We start from the raw sequence: 21,606 nt of genomic DNA, 5'->3' as shown, positions 1-21,606 counted from the left end.
AGAGTAAACATTGGATTTTAGGATAAGCAATCAAATAACCTTCAGAAAAAGGAGTCATCTGTTATGAAATTCTAGTACTTTGCCTCAGACCTAAGCCAAGAAGTGAAAATAAATGTGCCCCAAACACAAGAATGCCTGACTAGAAGGCGTCTGCACTAACATCTTTCCGTGAGAAGCAATGATGTGCCTTGCTGTTGCTTTTTTAAAATATATATTTGCACTAGATTTCTAACTGTGTGATATATGTTGTGACTGAAAATTACTTCACTCAGCCTCACTGAGCAATGGCAAGGTTTTGAACAAAGCTCTTCATATTACAGTCCTGGAGACAATCTAACATTACAGTATAATTCAGAAAGTAAGTGGATTTACAGGTCAGGTGAAAATGAAATTCTATGAAAAACACAATAGCTGCAAACAAAACATGACTACACTTGGAAGCAAAGTCTGAGAATTTGGAGGCCTGATTGTCACTGTAAATCAACAAAATATTTTGTCTCTCGAATTGATGAGGAGGCAATTTTATTCTGAATTACGTTGTCAGAAGATCGTCAGTAAGCTATTACAAATTATAAGCAGCAGAAAGCAAGCATGAAAGGTCACAAGATCTGTTCTGAAGCTTGATAGGATAGAGAAGTGGATAAACAAAAACCTCATAAAGTTCAACAAGAGTCCTGCAGCTTAGGAGGAAAAACTCCAGGCACTGAGACTTACTGGGAGCCACCCAGGTGGAAAGAAGTTCTGCAGAAAAGGACCTGGTGGTCCTGGAGAACACCAAGATGAATATGAGCAAACAGCATACCCTTGCTGCTGGAAAATATCACCAGCAGGTCCAGAAAGGTGATTCTGTCCCTCTACTCAGTACTGGTGAGGCTGCAGCTGGAATGCTGAGTTCTGGGCAGCTCAGTACAAAAGAGACGTGCATGTACTTGGAATTCCAATGGAGGGCCACCAAGATGGTCAAAGGTTTGAAATACAAGCTCCCATGAGGAGAGATTAAGAGCTGGAATTGTTCAGCTTGAAGAAGAGGTGGCTCAGCATGTTGGGAAGAAATCTCATCAATGTGTACAAACACCTGAAAGAAGGATGCAAAGAGGATCAAGCCAGGTATTTTTTGATGGTGCCAGGACAAGAGGCAATGAGCACAAAATGGAACATAGGTGGTTCCATCTGAACACCAGGATTCCGTGCTTGAATAATCTGGTGAGTCGTCACAAGTGTTCCTGATGGGTCCAGAAGAACTTAAAAGGGAGCCTGCAATAATGGCTCCTGTGCTGTTTTTTTCCAGATTTTAAATTCATTATCTGGTCTTTCCCAAGTGGACAAATACTGTAATTCAGGAGATGGTTGGTCAGACATCTTACAATGGAAAGGACTGATAAATCTTGATTAAAGGATCACTGAATTCCAAAGAATGAGAACAGGGAAAAACAGGAAATAAGGTATTTGTCACTAGCTTCAAACCTGCTGTTTGAGGCTGCTTCTGTCACAGAACATTGTATAATGTGAGCCTTCAGACTCAGATTTTTTTCTTCTGATGGCATAGGGTAGGTTGCCTGGAGGATCCCTATCTCCTGTCTGGAGCTGGCAGTGTGAATCAAGCAAGTCCTGCCTTGGAGGAATCCATTGGAAAAAAATACAGCTGAAGTTTAGAGAGAAAAATATGTCATTGTTTGAAACTTGCTAAATGCTGCTGTTAATCCTCCTTTATTTGTACTCCTCCTCCTTTCCTTTAACCTGACCTCTTCATCCCATTTTCTTTCTTTCTACTTATTAATATTTAGACCATCAATTTCTTTCTGCATGCATTTTCACCTTTGTCATATTCTATTATTCCCATTGTACATCCTCTTTCAATTCTACACTTCCTTAAGTGCTTTACTATACATGAAATATGACTCACTTCCACTTACAATTGGAATTGGGCTGTGTTATCTTTCTTGAGCCTATGTTTTCTTCAATGTCGTCTTTGGGATCTACTTTTAGGGAGACTTATTTTTAATTCAAAATCCTTTTTTTTATATAAAAAAAAAAGTGAATAGAAAAAAGGTAATAGAAGGTGAATAGTTTGGTGACCTGTATATACATATTGACTTGTTGCACCATTATTAGTTACTTGTTGCTTAAACTATCTACACGCACAAAAAGTGTCTGCTCTCCATTTCAATTTGATCAGATGAAAATAGAAATGCAGAATACAGACTCTGAAGATTCATTAAGAATGATATGTGGCTCAGAAACTGTAAATAAGTGATGAAGAAATAGTCAAGAAAGAAGCATATGTGGAAACTGAGTAATGTAATAAACCATGCCATTCTCAGTTGTTTTTGACTGATGTATTTAGCGCTGGTAAGGCAATTTTCTTGAACTAGAGGATTTGTTTAATTTACCCACTTCTAATCTACAGAGACTGACAGTCACAAAAATAAACAAATGCCTTTTTCAACCAGCACTGCTTGTATTCCTGAAAAATCCAGAATTTAGGAATAGGATCTTAGGAAAGAATTATAAAAATCAACTGCATTCACAAAGAGCAGAGAGTAAGATTTAAAAAGTGAAGACATATTGCCCTAGGCATCCTTTTTCTATTTTTCTGTTTTTTGGTTCACTGAAAAGGATAACTTCTAATGTTTTAATTAGCTGTGACTAAAGTAGGAAATACTGTGTGGAGGGGATGTTGTAGAATGTTCTGCACTTACTTGAGCATTAGAATAATTTTTGCAGTATCCAATTAAAAAATTATGGGTACGTATGCACAGATCCCAATGTTCTTGGTAGCAACCGTAGTAGCCACAGTGGCGTCAATCAGCTGCATACTTCTTATCTGGTTTTGTGTGAAAGGAAGGGATTCCTTCCTCTTGCTGCAAAAATAACATTGTGAATATTATTTTATAACAGTCATGTACAGAGTCAGTTAACTCTTCAAAGGTCAGAGAATAACAGAATTTGGTGCAATTCTTCCTAATCAGGTGGCAGATGTAATAATTGCAACTGAAGTGGCTGTGGCTGTGCTGAATGACAATTATATTTCACCTGAGGTGACTGAGGCATTTTGAGATCTACAGAGGAAACAGAAAGGGTTTTCTGAACCTGAGTTAATACTCCATTTGAATAATCTATTTGAAAAACAAACAAACAAAAAATCTTTCAGAAAACTATAATTACAACAGAGAACCTGGCATGTCCGTGGAAGATGCTCTGGCTGTATTCAGACACCTACCATATCACCTTCTTATTTCAAATGAATCTTAAACATAAATATTTCTTTGGTAAGTATCAGCATTGTACTCTGCTAATGAACGTCATGACTTTGTTTCAAAATCCCACAAGAAGCTCTTGCCAGCTATGATACAATCATGGTTTAGTATCTCCACTTTAATCTTCCTCAGTTTTTCCCTTGGTGATTTTTTTTTTATCCATGCTTGCATGCACTAGAGAATTTACCACTTGGAGTCCAAGAAGACAAGTGAACATTTGATGACATTAAAAAAATACTTTCTATTGATTTAACCAGAAAGGAAGAACCAGAAGTTTTTATTGAAAATGTGACCTGAGACCAGCATTGTCATGTGTCTACAAAAGTTGCGTTTATGCTTATTTGCCCATGTCTCAGTCTGGCCACACATAGTTCTCAATTTGCACCGATTCAGCTGGATCCAGGGGTGTTTGTGTGATAAATTTCCTTCAGTTACTTAGAAATAAGAAGCTGCTTCCTTGCAGCAGAGACATCGATCTTTATTTGTCACCTTCATAAACTGATTACCATTGCTCCACTGATATGTTTTTAGTTTTTTATGCATACACAAGAAATGTCACAAATGTTCATATTATTTACATTATTTCTGGCAACATAAACTTACTTTTTGGCCTTTCTTTATTCCTAAGCCAAACTTGAAGTTTTAACTGTTGGGGTGCTGAGATGCTGCAGCAATCTCTGGGAAGTCCATGGATGCAGAGAGTCCCATGTATTTTGGTGGGGGCAGAAAGTTTTGCCTTTTTCTAAAGAAGGCTTTATTGTAAAACTGATTGCTTTGAAAGGAAAATGACTTAGTCAGATAGCTGTGAGTTCTCATTCAATATTGTTTTCCTGATTACAGAAAACCAAACCAAACCAAACAAATCACACAGAATGAGACTGAGGAAAAGAGCAGAGACTGTGCAGGATATCAGTGGATAGAACTGCTTGATATTGCAGGTCTTTTTGTGAGGCAGCTTAGGCACAAACTGTGGATCTTACTGGTTTGTCCAAGATCTGATAGAACTGTATCACCTCCTGCTGTGACATCAGGGTGAGGGTTGGCTGCTTTTGTTCTACACCCCAACTACCAAAGCACAGTATTTTGGGCCTGTTAAACCAGAAGCCTTTTTACTAAGAGTGCAGAGTGAGACAAACAGGCTGGAGAGTGACAAGCACCAAAGTTTCCTCTTTCCACATAGTGTTCAGGATGTGACTGAGTAGACGGGAGAGATGGAACCCCCTGACTTGTTTTTGCTCAGTGTGTTTTTCAGAACTGGGGCAATGAGAAGAATCAGAAATACCCTGGTAGATACAGAAGTCCTAATTGATTATGAACAGAAGAAATTGTACTTTTGTCTCTCTCTCTTTCATGGATTGCAAGGGCATGATCAGACAGAAGTAACCAGTCCTACGTGTCTGTACTTTGCAGATGATGATGTGGATCCGTTCACTCCCAGTTCCACTCCGACTTTGTTGTGGAGGTATAAACTCAACACAGCAGGGTCACCAGAACCTCTTGTTTCCAAATAACTCATTTTTTCCCATATTAACTTTTCAGTTAACAATTTATTTAGCAGCCTGAGCTGGCCTTAATGCAACTGACATTCCCAGCTTAGTGTAATCTTGGTGGAAAATGATGCAACACAAAGTTGGACACTTTTTTTGCAAGGTTGGTCTTTTGACCGTAGTCAAAATTCCAATAAGAGTGTTGCTTCATTCCCACTAGGAGACGCCAGCCAGTTCCTGCATCATCACTGCATAATGAAATCACCAGTTTAATCCCAAACTGACTGCCAACACCGTTATCTGTGCACACCACAAGCCTCTGTTTTCTCAGCTGCAAACTCTTGAGTTTGAAAAAATACCTTAAGCTGTTGTTCGGGGTTTTTGTTTTTGTGGTGGTTTTTTTTTTTGTTTTTTGGTTTTTGGTTTTTTGTTGTTGTTGTTGTTGTTGTTTTGTATAATTTTGTATATTTTTCTTTCTGTCTGAAAAAAATAGTCACACTATTTTCAAGGAAGTAAAGAGTCTTTGAAGTGGAAATGGTGCATCTTGTCTAAAATGCCTGTACAGAAAGAATGAATTGCCAGGAATGGGAAATAGAGGGAACTACACCATAAGATCACAGAAAATGACACATGATGAATATGCCAATAATTCATGTGCCCTTGGGGAAGAAAAACAAACAATCTTGCTTCACTGAGCTGATAACTGATTCTGTATTTATGGAATTACATTTTCCAAATGTGGAAATATGCTGTTTGAAAAGAAAGATCATACAGTATGCATAGATACAACTCATGATAAAACAAAATATTTTATTGCCTCTCTAGAATAGCTTGTCTTTACCTGGAACACCAGTTTACTTTTTTTGTAATATGTCATGTAAAATATAGCTACACAGTTTAAAGAAATAAGGGTCTCCAGTGTGCAGTTGCAGTTCTGTACACTTTATCACTTCCAGCTGATACACTGCACTATCATACAATCTCATGTCATCTGAATCAACTGTCAACCTTATGTTGGAGAGGTTCTGAATGTGTCAAATACCTGTAGTGTCTCAGCAGCCAGACCCACTCTCACAGAAGGTAAAAGCACTTTGCTTTCTCTTTTGCAGGGGAGTAGAATGTGTAGTGGTGTCAGTTACCACTCACAGATAAATACCTGGTCTGTGGTTCTTTGGGATGGTGAGCAGCACTAAAATAGCTATTGGCCATATTACTGAACTTTTTTTATTCATCTGTGATCACCTCCTCTGGCCCCTCCCCAGCACCTTAGTAAAACCTTAACTCCCTTACCATCTTTAAAAAAACATATTGTTTCCATATTTCCATATTTTTGTGCCTAGAATACAGTCAACATTTAGTTCTGCGTCAGTGGTAGGCAAGAGGTTTAGCATCTCATGACTTGGCAGAACCTGTGACAGAAAAGAGCAAAAAAAAATTGGATGAATAGTTTATTCACTGAAGAAAGGCAATTTTGGGTGACTCAAATGACTTAAGAATTCCTGATGAGTTTGGTGGATAGTTTCAGATGGAATTTGAATAATGGAGGGACAGTGTAAAGATTTTGAAATTAAATGTTATCTAGATTACATATTTCTTTTTTGTTTATTGTTTTCAAAGTTTTCCACCTTTTATTTCAAAATGGAAGGTGAGGAAGATGTTTCTGGAAAAAAAATAGAATTGAACAAGATATTTTATTCAATTAAATGTATTCATTAATATTCATACAAGGCATTATATTCAATTATTCAATTAAACTCAATTAATAGAGTTGTTTTGTTAAAATAACTGGGAGAAGAGTGTTTCACATTCACTGATCACTGCCATTTTCTTTTCATTCATCCAACAAGCCAACCAAACTTCTGTGAGCATCTCTGACCAAGTATTTTACTCTGACTAGTAGCTGGCTTCCTGAGTGGAACATCTGGGACTTGATTTTCCCATTTCACATATGTAAAAAGAAAAAGAAAACCCAATTGCTGACTACCCTCTGACTGACGCTCAGCCAGTCCCTGAGCAATGAGAGCCTTACAGACTCCTCCCTCAGCATTTATTTCTGAGCATAATATCATGAAGTACAGAATGTCCCTTTGACCAGCTTGGGTAGCTGTGCTGGTGTTATCCCCTCCTGACTTTTGTGCACTGCCAGCGTCCTTACTGGCAGGGCAGTGTAAGAAGCTTAAAGGTCCTTGATTCAGTGTAAGTACTACTCAGTAATAATGAAAACATCAATGTTTTATCAATATTTTTCACCATAGATCTGAAATATAACACCATATGAGCTACTGTGAAGAAAATTAACTCTATCCCAGCCAGAGCCAGTACAGACACCTACACCTTCCACAGGGTTCATTCAGCAGTGAACCTGTTTAAACCAGGCCCAGAGTACAAATGCTTATTTTCCATTAACCCAATAGTTAATGTTCTGATGGCTGAAACTTTCTCATTACAAAGTACATAAGTGAAAGAATGTGAATGCTGAAGTCTTGAAGATGAAAAAAGGAAAACAGCTACCACGAGTCTCAGTTTGACAGATGACAGCTTTTATTAACATTCTCTCCTCTTCCATTCCCCACACTGATCTTCTGGGGTCTCTGCAGTACTCCTTTCTGCAGTAAAACCTGTTGCTAATTAGTGTGTTGTAGTGGGTGTAAGCATCACAAAGATGGTCTCATTCTCTTCCTGCTACTGATCTGTTCTCACCTTCTGCCTTATTTTTGATGAAGTAGAAGAGGTCAAGCAGCTTCTGCAGCTCATGAACTCATTCCCAAGCACAGGCAGAGCTCCAATTCCTAACTCAAGGTACTCTCTGGCTTAGAGCCAAAGACTGAGCAAGCCAGGAAAAATTGGCCTAGTTTCTATCATTCTCTGAACACACAGTTGTTCCACAAAGAAGGTAAATAAAGGAAGGCATATTATTTTGGCCTAGAGGACTTTTCCTGGATTTCCAGGCATGCTTGTTTATCACTGAATACAGAAGAGGGAGGTCCCAGCAGCAAAACTGATGTTCTGTCTTCTTACTGTCCTCCAGAATCCTATGCCTTTGAGTACAGGTCTGAAAGGCAGCCATGATGGGCAGCTGTCTTGCTTGAATTCTTCATGAAGGTTTTCTTACAGGGAGTTCTATCCCATTGATTTTAAAGTTGATAGACTCTTTTATCCCATGCTATTCACTAGCTAGAAATTCTTGCTGATCTCATCAGACAAGGTATTGCATGGTGACTATCACCCTTTAAATTCAAAGGGTGTAAAGGATAATGATCTGGAAAGCATTGCAATAACAGAATAGTACAAAATTCCTGAAAGTTTAGGACTGGAAAAGTAATTCACATTTTCTGAAATGAATTTTTGTTAGCATGTGACATATGATGATATTTCATGGTAGTGAAACGTTTGCTTGAAGAGAAAGATGCATAAAAACAGTGAAAGAAAAAGAAGATACAGACAACATGTTCTTCATTTAGAAACTTTTCTGCCTGTGAAATGTGGCAAAAACAGGGCTGGTGCTTCCAGCTTCAGCTATATTAAACTGATATGCTAGAAAGAGCTATCTATTTCTTTATCAATTCAAGTTTTGTGATAACATAATTTCACAAAAGTTCTTTGATTTGAAAAACTAAAATGAAATTTAATGCAACATCAATTTCTAGTATTGGAAGGAATTTTTACTTAACTCTTTTTTCAGATTATTATTTTTTTTTAAAGTTATTTTCTTCACTTTCTACATTTTTAATCTGAAAACTTCTCTGACTCTTTTCCCAATAAATTCTTCTAATACATAGGAGAAATGTATTTCAAAATTGTAGATTTCCCAGTAGCAAAAAAAATTTCTTATTTGAAAAATTGCACAATCATAGAATCATTTGAGTTGAAAGGGACATTAAAAGGTCACCTAGTCCAACCCCCTGCAATGAGCAGGGACACCTACAGCTACGTTAGGGTACTCAGAGCCCCATCCAGTCTGACCTTGGATATCTCCACAGAAAAGACATCCACCATCTCTCTGGGCAATCTGTGCCAGTGCTTCACCACCCATATTGTATCCAATCTGAATGCCCCTCTTTTAGTTTGAAACCATTTCCCCTTGTCCTGTCACAATATATCCTGCTGAAGAGACTGTCCCCTTCTTTCTTACAGCCGTTCTTTAGATACTAAAAGGCCACTATCAAGTATCCCCAGAGCCTTCTCCAGGCTGAACAGCCCCAACTCTCTCAGCCTGTCCTCGTAGAAGAGGTATTCCATCCCTTGGATCATTTTTGTGCTCCTCCTTTGGATGTGCTCCAACAGGTCCATGTCTCTCCTGCACTGTGGACTCCATATCAGGATGCAGTACTCCAGGTGATATCTCACCAGCACAGGGTAGAAGGGCAGGATCACCTCCCTCACCCTTCTGGCCACATGTCTTTTGATGTAGCCCAGGATATGATTGGCTTTCTCATCTGTGAGAGCACACTGCTGGCTCATGTCCAGCTTCCCACTCACCGATACTCAGGTCTTTTTTTGGCAGGGCTATGCTCAATTGTTTCATTCCCCAATTTGTATTGGTAATGAGAATTGCCTCAACCGAGGTGCAAGACCTTGCACTTGGCTTTGTTGAACCTCATGAGGTTCACCTGGGCCCACTGCTGAAATCTGTCTAGGCCCATTTGGGTGGCAACCTGTCCCCCTGGCATGTTGACTATACCCCACAGCTTGGTGTTACCCACAAACTTGCTGAGGGTGTGCTTGATCCCACTGTTGATGTCATTGCCTTGTACAAAATACAGGGTTTGGTCTTCATATCACATCTCGAAGATTCTTTTTGTCAGATCCTATCAAACAAAGTGAGTGAATGTATGATTCTTTTCACATTCTGAACACTTTACATTGATTATTGAATTTATTTTCTCAGTGTAGAACAGTGGGAGAGAATGGAAGTGTCTTTATTCCTGTTTCACACCTGTTAGACTGGATCAGAGAGATAAAGCAGTTGTATCTAGAGGCTTCTGCTGCAGCAGAAATAGAGCTCACATTTGGGTTGACTCACAAATGTCAACAAATGACAGCTGCTGAATTGCAGGACTCATGACCGTGTTTTCCCTCAGCTTCTTTCCACAGAAGAGTGCTTCATTCTGTTTTTGACACATGGCTATATTTGGAAAGTATAGAGAAGCCGTGAGAGATTCACAGTGTTACAATTAAAGGTTCTGGAAGAGTGGAAGATTTAATCTTTTCAAGACCTTCACGAACAATGTAATCCTTTGCCTTTTCTTTCCAGGAACTTCAGTGAGGTCATTGATGATGCAGCAGTGCTTTACAGAGCACCAACTGTTCTTTTATTTACACAGTGGACATGGCAGAATAAGAAATGGGGAAAAACGTGAAGGGAAGGGAGTCTCTTTGTCACATTTACTGTGCTCGGTCTTATCAAGCTTGACTCACGATGCAGACAGATTCACTCTGAAAAATATCCTCAACATCTGACCTTAAAGTATTTAGAGCAACTGAATAATTGCAGTAATTCATGTTTTTTATTAGTAGGAGCCACTAAATATCCCTAACTAACCACATCTTCCTCAAAATAAATAAATAAATAAATAAATAAATAAATAAATAAATAAATAAACAGAGCAGCTATTTAAAGAAAGAAAAGGGCAAGGAAGTCTTAATATGCTTTATAAACGTGACAGTACTGAATGGCACCAATTTTCCAAACAACTGTTTCTCAAACTACTGCAAAGTAAATGGAGCCAGTGTACTATCAGGGTTGCATCAAGATACAGCCTTACAGAAGTGATTCAAGGTTTTTCTTACCATTGTAGTTCTGTATCAAGCAGATAGTTGAGGAAGCTGGAGATTCACTATTGTTCAATGAGGTCCTTACTGAAGCACATGATGTTAGCTTTTTGGTTGGATATATTAAGCTAGATTGTAATCTGGGAAAAATTATAGCTGCTAACAGTGCGCTAACTCTCTTTGGACTTGCTGGAAGAACCTGTCAAAGCAATGAAAGTGCCAATGATATCACAAAGCACTTGACTGTGCAGACCCCAGCTTCTAAGAGTGTGTCACTCAGCAGTATTTTTTAACTGAAAATTAGATGTGAAAAGTTCTTTCTACAGTGCAAAGGAGAAATAAGCATCTAGGAGTGAGATACAGTGCAGAGCCTGCTGAGTAGAGTTTCCTGTGGAGATAAGTGGGAAATGCCGAGAAGTTCCCAGAAAAGGGCATTTCATTCACATGTGAGAAGCTGCAGTGAGAAGCAGCAGCATCTGGTAGGCAATTGGTTATAGCATTCACCTGGAGTGTGCAGATAAATTCACAACCTTTCGGTGCTCATATCCCAGAGGAAATTGTGCAGCCACCATGAAATTCTCTATGATAGGGCCCTCTCAGTTCTTGCATGTGTTTGGGACACAGAGATAGAGGATGATTTGATGTTCTAGAGGTTAAGATTTACGTCTCAGAAGAGAACGCTCTGTTTCCAGTTCCTAAACTTATGTATTTTCATGTGTTTTCATACAAAGTGTAGCAGTTTCAGCAGGGGTGGCTGGTTGAAGCTCACTTCAAAGGTCTGTGGTCTGGTGGCTGTGGCCCTTTCCAGATGGGAGGAAGATAGGTGACATTCAGCTAGAGCAGAGAGAGACCCAGATGTTTTACTTTGTTCATGTTCTAGATACCGAAGTGTTCATTCTAAATCTGGTCACCCACTTTAATTCTTCCCTGGAAATGTACACCAGAGAAAGACTTCCTTGATGTGAAAGATCCACAGTTTTCCAGGCACAGGAATGGCTAGAAATAAGTCTTGCTTCAGAGTGCTGCATAGACTTTTAGGCTTTTAGCAGCAGAATTTTGGACATATCAAGGACATACAAATAAAATCATAAAAAAAATAATTTGAATCGAAGGAGTTAGATTTCACTTATTATAGAATTTACATATTTCTGTTTTTATAGTGTTGTTGAAAATAATTTCATCGTTTGCTTGCTTAAAGCTGTTCTGTGGTGCAGCAATGACTAAACAGTAAAACAAGCTACATACCTGCCAAGTATATCGTGATCCCAGACCAGCAGCCTGGAGTTAAAATAATCCATCTAGCTCAGCAATGTGGATGCCATTTATGGCAGCGCTGTCAGTGGCTGGAAGTCTAACTCAGGGTTCCCTTTTTTATTTTGCCATCACTGCTATGAACCCACCAGGACAGGATTTGCAGTCACAAATGCTGATTCTCATGGTTTCAGCTCCCTGCATTGTGCTGTCTCTGGCATCACAGTCCAGCTGTTTATGCATGTCTATTATGTCTCCTCAAGGCATTCGTAAAGGAAAACAAGCTTCCCCTTCAAGGAAGGTAACAAACATCATAAACTCAGCTGCATTTTACAGAAATTACAGTGAGTTGATTCCTACTGAGCTTCAGCCTGTGGCACAGAATGTCTTGGATATTGCAGAGTTTTCATTGGGTTTCACAGCTGCTCAGTCAAGAAGTAACTTGTAAGATTTTTCTATGCTTGTGAGAGAGAACTGCCTGCCTGCGGTGAATCTAATTGAAAGGCACAGATCCATAGTATCACCTTCGCCTGCTAAATGCTCCTCTTTATCTCAGCCTGGGCATGTGATCCTATGAACCTTGCAGCGGGCACCAACTACAGTGCAGAGATGGACTATAGTCTTGGCAGCAGTGTGTGCTTCCCTAATGCAGGCTGAATAGCAATTCTTGACTCCTATGAAATATCCTGTTCAGTGTTCAGGATCTGCAAAATGGAGCTGTGTATCTTTCCTGCAAGGTTTCAAATGTTACTTTCTCCTCTCATATTGCTTGCTGGAGCACATAGTGCAGTGTATTTCATTATGCGTTAACAAAAAGTGTTCTACAGTCTTTAAAAATACAGTGCCATTCCAGCACACGGTGATTATGAGCAAAAATCTGCAGCGATAGAGGTACTTCTCTTCATCATTAAATGGTAGCCATGAGCATGAAAGCAAGATCATTTTTAATAGAGTGTGCAAAACATCTTAGGGTGAGAGGAGAGTCTCCTCTGGTGGAGACTGTGTCTACTAAATATTGGACTAGAGATTCAGAACACATTGTTCTCTTCTGTCATGTCTGAGTCCTGTGTATGCTGACAGCATTGAACTGTTTGCTCCGCAGAGTACTGTTCTGACATCATATACCTGTTTATTACAGTTTTTCAGAGTTTGGTGCTGTCCATCTTTCTTATCTTAATTCAGTAGTGTGATGATGCCTTTTGAGATGCTATTGGGTATGTGAACCATCTTCAGAGAGCCAGCTTGTTTGATAACAGAGATCTGTGCTCTGCTGGATTAGGAAATGATAGCTAAGTTCCTGATGGAAGTATGTGATGCTTTTATTTAGACAGCTGCGTAAAGTCCCACACATCTATGCTGAGATCATGAGGTTCTAAGCCCGTACATACCAACCTGAAGACAAAAAATGCTAGTAGGTGTTAGTCATCTCATCCTGAAGTACACATCTAAAACAGCTCAGATGTACTGCATCCTAGAAATGCCTACTACTCTTCATTCCTTGATTTATTTATATCAAAGGAGTTTAGGTATCTAGCTCACATGTACTTTGCAAACACAAAAGTCAGATAATTATAATTCCACCCTGGATAGAGTACCTGATAAGCAGAAGCGATATCCTGCTGTTTCCTAATCATAAGATCTTTGCTTAAAAACTGTAAGACTACAAAGAAAGACAGAGACCAAACGTAGCTGTGGAGGCCGACATACCTTTGATATGGATAGTGTGCAGCTCATTAATTGGTTGATACTTGGCCTGCTGTGAGTAATGTGACAAAAAATCTTGTGGCGTTACAATGCTTAATACATCTGATTTTATTGTGGACAACTCGAATCAGAATTGGCTTGTACTATAACAAAGACATATAGTACTTAGATATTTCTACTCTAGATAATGTCTGTGAAGCTTTATTTTTACTTACAGAGTTATTGGATAAAGATCAAGTGATTGTGACTGAATATTTAATAGCACATATATCAATGAAGTTAGATCAATTGTTAAGATACAGTACCCAGAGTTTACTTTCAGGTTATTGATAGCAAATGTAGCTAATTAATATGATGATGGATATAATATTGTTTCATGAAAGAGGAAAAAAAAAGGCAATAAATATAACTGTTCTAGGGTGGTTTTTCAAGAGATTTTATATTCATATTCTTTCTGTTAAACTGGGGTTTGGGGTATATAAGAGGAGCTGTGATTGTTAGACAAACTCTGATTCTCTTGTGCAAGGCAGTTGCTCATAATTTGTGTATTGTTTGTACATGTGGCCACACATAAGGGAACAAACCAAAATGAGCAAAAGAAACCAAAACAAAAAGCCCCACATCATTAAACAATTGAATCTCATGACATGCAGAAATTTGCTTACTTTTTCACATCGGTTTATGAAGAAGTTTGGAATGCAAAATATGCTGTGTTCTTCTCCTTTCTAGGTCTCCTACGTAAAAGCTATTGACATCTGGATGGCCGTGTGCCTTCTCTTTGTCTTTGCTGCATTACTGGAATATGCAGCAGTCAACTTTGTTTCACGGCAGCACAAGGAGTTTCTGAGGCTTCGAAGAAGGCAAAGAAGACAAAACAAGGTATAGTTGCCCTTTACTCCAGGTGCCCAACTTTACCCTGACAGCATATTTGACATATAGGTTGATTTCTCACCTCAGTTCTTGCCCTCGATGGACAGTGTCGTTATAATGTTGATTTTTTGTGGTTTATTCTTTGAGAAGGTGTTGAAAATTATCTGCTGGCTTTATTTACAGTTCATAAAGATATCAATAAATGTCAATAGACTGGTCACTGATTCAAAAAATTTTATTCTCTTCTTAAAATTGATGAGGCAGCTGTACCTTTACCCATACACTTATTAGCTATTTAGGCTAGACTGACCTCAGGTTTTCTTCTAATCCCCAAATACTGTTATTATATGGCGCCAACTAACAGATAAGGAACAGCAGGACACAATGATACAGACAGCATACTAGCATTATTATTTCTCTGAATTCATCCAGAAATGCTAACATAAGCATATGCTTAAGACCTGTCTTTTCTAGTGTCTTTTCTTGCTAAAATTGGAGATTCTCTAACATAGTCCCCTGTAGGTGTGATGAGCAGTTCTGCCCTCACTTCTAAACCAGCACTGAGCAATGTATTTCCCTGCTGAAATCAGCAAACCTAACCACTGGGAAAAAAAGAAAAGGATTAGGGCAACTTCACATGTTATTACTGGTACTAACTTCAGTTTTTTAACAAAAGAATGTTTTGTGAGGATTATGATTATATAATTTTATACCAACCGAAATGTAGAAGAGAGGCTTGTTTTTAATGTCGATATCGGTCTGGAAATATTTTTAAGAAGTCTGTCAGTGTTTCCTGATTTCTTATTTGTTAAAAGAAAAGGCAAGAATAGACATCAAACTGAATTTTAGTCAATTTACGATGAATTCCCACAGCTATAGCGTCCTTCCTGTATTTGTTTCACTGGAACTCAGTATCAGCAGAAACATTTAGGTTTGTATCTCCGCAGAAACAATTGCTAGGCAAAGTAAATATTCACTTGAGTCACATGCGAGTTTCAAGTTGCTAATAATGGTTTCCTTACTTTAGCAATAACAAGAATGGCATAGGGCATTTGTGTTTTGACAGGTCTGTCTAATAATTATTCTGTAGCTAATGGAATATTTGATGGATGCTCTGGGAAGCAATCCAGTACTGTCCTCAGATTTAATGCTGTTGTCAGATGAATTGAGATTCTCATTCAGATTCTGAGAGGGAATAGAAATGCTTGCCTGTCTGTAGGCACACATGGCAGATACACTGCCACTAGAAACCTTTGTTTCCAGTAACGATGCAACAGCAGAAGATGATGTATGGAGTCTGTAATTTCAGTTTTGGGTATGATGTCTTCTTCAGAAGTGAACTAGTTGCCAAGACACCACTACTGGTAAGTAATAGTATGGCAACAATGTCACTTGAAAATTATGAGATTTTGATTATGGTTTGGTTTTGGTTAGTCATTCACCTACCGTCAGAATGATTATTTTGGTGACTATTAAGGGAAAGATACTTGAAACCTGATCATCTGAAAAGACCACTCAAGCAAGTCAGTTGATTCTACACAAAATGGATGATTCCCTAATTAAGCACTGGATAACACTCTTTTGGTGTAAGATACACTTATCCATTTGCACAGGGTTTCTATTATTTTTTCTATGAATCTGGTTGCACAAATTTCAAAATAGGGAATGCTGATACTGAGACCAGCACTTTTTAAAGCATTTTCTGTGTCTCTTTACTTGAGTTTGTATTTCACGATTTTCTCTGTTTTGCCTTGAAAGTGGTTCACATTGTTTTGCATGATGGTCTTCTCTAACTGAGCCAATTCTTCTCTTTGCGTGTTATGTATGTGTTGTTGTGTTGCCATTGTGCTGTTCTTATTCTTGCTGCTGCTATGTATGCTGACACTCTGGGGACAGGCACAGACTATGACTTTTGGGAATGAAAGCGTCGATTCCGTGAGGCGCATGAATGGCTTGCAAAGAAAAGAGTCATCAGCTTACGGGACAGTGAATCAGATCGGCAATTCAAGTTTGAGGGTAAAACTGTAGTAAGAAAGAGAAAGCAAGAGAGAGCTTTAGTATGTGCAATGATGTCATAAATCAGCAGAATGGATGATTTTCATGACATCGCCAGTAGCCTCTTGCACTCTCTTTTCTAAATATCCCACACAATATATGGAGTACTGTCCCCAGCATGAACAGCAATTTCATGTTGCATGTTCTTGTGGCCCGTCCTTATGATTGCTATTTTCCATGGTTGGATTGTGCTGTTTCTTCTCCAAACCTAAGGAAAGTGTATGTGTATTCTGTACCCTGGCCCTGTATATATATGGGGAGGGTGGGAGTTAGGGGACCAAGTGTGGTGCAGGAGCATAGGAAGTGCTTTGACATAGAAAACACCACACTGTGTCATCTTTCAGATGACTGCATTCCAACCAAACTAGGTACATATAATGAAATGCATTTTACTGGTATGGTATTTATTTCTCAACTGTCAACCTGTGGTGTACCTTCTTGTCACGTCCTACACATTGTCTAGTGGAGTATGAAGAAAAAAAAATGTATTTCACTGTTTTTTTCCAACTTGTTTTGAGAAGAGCCATGGGGCTGAAATTCTGTACACAGTGTGATGTGTAGTAGATCTGAAGCAATATGATAGCCACTGATAGATCCAGATTACGGGTGAGTTGTGGAAGTAATAAAATCAGTGATGGAGAGAGAAACAAGCTTAGTGTTCTGCTCATTGCTTGCTACTGGTGGCAGAGAAATGAAATCCATTCGTTCAAATAAAAAAGGACTAGAATTTAAATTTTTCAGGACCTGGTTTTCCAAAACTAAAACATCATTGCCCAAATAGCTTTTGAGCTGTAATAGGCCTCTTACTTTGATCAAGGTTTGTAAAGTTATGTGATTATAAGATGTAGATTATTTTAGTGGATTTTCTTCACTGCTAGGGGAATTACTGGCTTTCAAAATCAAAGCAAATAACACAGATCCTGTTACACTGCAAAATTATGTTAGAGGGCTTGCAACGCAATAAATCATTCACTTAAAGAGCAACAATAGCAAACAGCAGAAGAGAGTCTTCATTTCTGCATTCTTTCTACTGTAGAAATAATCACATTTACCCATAGGCAAAAATGAACATAAGCACGAAAGTTTTAGGGATAAAACCGATATTACTCTGCTGCCACTGGGAAGCTGATGTCATAACTCCAAAAAAAAACAGTACAAACAAAGACTTGCTATTGTATGTCTGATCAGTCACATAGTGCTACTAGTCCAGCTAGGTTCATTTAAAACCCAGCTACTCTCTGACTGCAGAAAACTGGCGGAAATATCACTTCTACTTCTTAATGTCGTGTATTACACACACATCCAGCACTACACAAAGAGGGACCACATCTCTGTACTATTTTTGCTGCAAAATCCTGAGATCTGAAGATGTTCTGGAGTTGATTTCCCCTAGAGAACTCCGACCATGAAAGTGATTTGCTCTAGTAAGGTGGAGATTCCTGGAGCAGTGTTGTCATAGATGAAGCTTGGTAGTTTCCTGCTCAAGAGAAGGACATTTATCTGCAGAAAGGAATACATCCTGTGGTCCCACAGGACACCTCCCAAGCAGGGTTTGTGGCTCCCTGAGTTATTGCTTACTAAGCTAAGGGCTTATGGAGAATGCAAACCTAAAAGTCACAAAAAAGGTGAATGACTGGCACAGTCAAGAAGACACAGAAGAAAAGGGAGGTGGTTTAGTACTTACACTGCATTATTCAGAGCTAGTTTGAAGAAATAGACACCAAGACATGCCAGGTCAAGATTCCTGAATTAAGCAGATTGATCCTCAAAACTGTTCTCAGTTTTGTAAGCCTTCATCCCTGCTTTCATTATTGTTACTGCTGTGTTGTGTTCCTCATAGTGGTGTGACCTCCTCAGCATTGTATGAAAGCACAAGAAATCTGAGACTATCAGAAGTCAGGAAGGTTAATGCTTCTCCAGGAAAGTTTAGGTTGTACTGCTGACTGTCCAAAACTTGTAATTACAGCTGAACAATTGACCCATCCCTGTGTTAGAAACAACTGAACTGTTGTCCAGCTCAGGACCTGTTGCCACTTTCCATAAGGAATGAAACTGTATCCTCAGCCCTTCAGCCTATCTGCATTCTCCACACCGTTTCTGCTGGAGGAAATATTCAGTGCTCATCCTAAAGATCTGTGTAGTCTTCCTGCTCACAATGAAATGCACTCAACAGTAGCCATATCTCACTGCTGAAATAAATGGTTGTTTATTTGCTGTACAATATGATATTACTTTTTGTGTAGGGAGAGTACAGCCTGCAAAAGCCATGAGTCTGGTGGAATGGAGGATGTAATACAGTTGCACTATATTGAAGTCTAAATTTGCTTAGTGCCAGATCATCTGAAGAAAAACAACTTCTTTTTAAAATATTATTTGTAATAATCACAGAAGATTTGGTTATTTTTCAAAATGATGGGTTTCTAGTGAAGCAGAGCTCTATTTACACAGCCTCTATCATCTCTTTTGGAAAACAGTAATTATTATGTTACATGATCAGTAGTCAAAATGAGTCACAGTCCACGAGTATTTATACCAGTGTCTCAAATATGACTTCCTGAATTACACTATGACCAAGAGTGGGGGTTAAGTTTGGAAATGTTAGTGTTAAAAGCAATACTTGGCAGCTTGAACAAAAAAAAATTGTGCAGCTGGAGGCTGTGACAGAATTTAATCTCATGTGTAGGGAACATGGAGCAATACAAATAACAGTGCTGCAATCAGGGGGGCTCAGATGCATGCAGATTAGCAGAGGGAGGCACAAATGGTGTTTGCAAATGACAGAGCTGGGACTGAGACTTAGTGATTACAATGGCAAAAGATAACTCTGCTAAGCGAAGGAGGAGGTACCTGGCCAAATGGTCAAGAGAACTGCTGATCTCTGGACAGAGCCTGCCCATGGGCAGGCAGGTAGCCACCAAAAAAATGCTGCCACATCTAGGTGATGAAATATTTCCGTCTTTGAAAGGGAGGAGAAATACATATTGTACAATTGTGATTTTCAAAGGCTGTCATTTTAGTCGCACCGAAATCCCACTGTCAGAAACCCAGACTATTTTTTATTTTCCAGACCTGTCAGCTAAAAAAATCACAGCCTGCCTTTGCCTTTAAAACACTTGGTACTACTGTCCCCAATGGAAATTTTTGTCCGCTAGCATCTGTGTGTACAGCACTCGGTGGGATAACGTGCAGGGTGTGCGTTATGTAAGATGCCGCATCATGTGAATAATGGAAGTGCTCAAGGAAAGCCCTTCTTGCTGAGCTATTTTTGGTGCACACAGAGCAAGCTCTAACACACAAGCTTCATTGTGAAAAATAGGAATCCAAGCCTGAATGGCTTCCACTCTCTCTGACATCTTGCTTACTTAGCAGATTAAAGAGCAGGTAGTTTTTGCTGTAGATAAACACCCTCAAGATATTGCAGTTACTTTCCTTTCTCCAGGGCAATTACACTAGCACTTTCATGTAAATGCATAGAAAAAAAATCCAGCAGAAGGTAAAGAAACCAAAATGATAATTTAGCTTGAAGAAGTAGTCTGTACAACTGCACAGAACCAGTTAAATAATAGGCACAATACATTTCAACGTGTTGCTGTGTCACCTTGCAGCTTCATCTGAATGTCCTTGTTTGCCTTTGTACTGTGAGCATGAATAGGCTAGTAATGACCCTAGTTAACATAGGTCTAAGTATCTTCATTATTTATTGAATGGAATTGCCGTAGGGATTTCAAATATTTAAACAAAAGCATCATTTTGAACTAGAAGAACACCTTGATAGAAATCTTTAGACTAGCTCTGGGCACGAGCCAAGACTCACAGTGAGTCCTAAAATGAAGAGTAATCTGTAGGGAAAGAAGGTGTTCAGCCTTGGGGGTGGAATCCGCTGTGTAATCAGCAGTACAGACTAAGCTTACTGGAAATGGAGATTTTCCAGTAAAAAACAAATGCAGACAAAGAGGCAAAGTGGAATAGAGAACTAGTTTGTTTGTTTGATTGTAAGGGAATGTTTATAAGTTTGTGAAGTTTATAAGTTTGTGAAAAGTGGAATTCAAGTTTCTCTTGTGTAGGAGGAGGGAAGCTAGGAAAACTCACAAAGAACAAGTATTTGTGATTAATGGTAATATAGCTTCAGATGATATATGATGATGAACTGTGTTTTGTTGTTTGTTTTGTTTTTTTTTCACTTGAAACTAAGACATAGAGGAAGAAAAGGACAGCCATACTTTCAAGGAGAGAACTCAGAGACCCTATTAGGTCTCAGATATTGGATGCATTAAACATTCTATAATTAAAGGCAGACTATAAGTAGTGGGCACCAGGTAAGCGGAGAACCAATGGGGAGTTGGTAAGATTGCAAAATGATGAATCTTAGTATCTACTGAAATGATCAGAATGGGGCAACACAGAGTATCCTTTGGAAGAAAGGGAAAGATAATCATACTGGAGGGACCAGGTGCTGCTCCAAAAAACAGCAGCCAGGACATTATGCACCATAAAGACTCACGCTGACCAGCCTGAAAGTACATGATTCCTTCATATTAGGATATGAATAGGACATAAGGGTCAGAGAACCAAGTTTAAAGGAGCTGCAGAATAATAGTCTCAAGATTTCAGATTTGGAACTATGAAATAGCTGTATGCTGTGCCACCTGGGACTGATAAGACTAGAGAAGCCTGAAGGTGTACCTGATAGTTTTATTGTTTGCTCAGTAGTGTTACTCTTGCTTTAGAAGCTCCAAGTCCTCTCTTGTACCTACTCAGCATGCAGTGGCTGAAAAGATCAGGTTGGAACTGACAAGCCTTGGGGACTGAAGTTTGCAATTCACTGGAGTGAGTTTGTCCTGATAGTTACTCAAAAACAGCAGGAAATATGCCAGAAATGAACTCTGCAGTTTTCCAGCTCATGAAAGGTACTCCCCGGCTGGGTGCAAATGTCTCATTTTTTATTATACCTAGGGGAGAGTGCAAACAGAAAATAGGGCAGAGGAAGCTAAAAAAAGAGACAGGAATCAGTGTTCTTATTTTTGATGCTTTAAAGCAACAAGATGTGTTTTTTTCAAAAGCTATCTGACGTAAGCACAAACTTCTGTTTTCTGGATTATTATAGATACAGTGATTCTTTCATTGCGTATGTTCTGGGCTGCCTTATTTCATGAAAAATTCTGTGAAAAAAATGTTGAAAAAACATTTGATGATCAAAACTGAAAAAGACT

General features: G+C 38.9%; 1 protein-coding gene across 3 annotated transcripts in view; it reads left to right on the top strand.

The window, feature by feature from the left end:
* The window catches only part of GLRA2 (glycine receptor alpha 2), a 128,857-nt gene that overhangs the window by 85,565 nt on the left and 21,686 nt on the right, over positions 1 to 21,606 (top strand). For all 3 annotated transcript variants that reach the window (XM_048933390.1, XM_048933389.1, XM_048933391.1), the window contains one exon: positions 14,201 to 14,350. In XM_048933390.1, the coding sequence (XP_048789347.1) occupies positions 14,201 to 14,350 (150 nt within the window). The remainder of the gene's footprint in view (positions 1 to 14,200; positions 14,351 to 21,606) is intronic.

The sequence above is a fragment of the Lagopus muta genome, chromosome 1 (genome assembly GCF_023343835.1).
Source record: "Lagopus muta isolate bLagMut1 chromosome 1, bLagMut1 primary, whole genome shotgun sequence".
Lineage (NCBI taxonomy): Eukaryota > Metazoa > Chordata > Aves > Galliformes > Phasianidae > Lagopus > Lagopus muta.
Note: the sequence above shows the minus strand (reverse complement) of the source record. Positions and strands in the feature narration are given on the sequence as shown.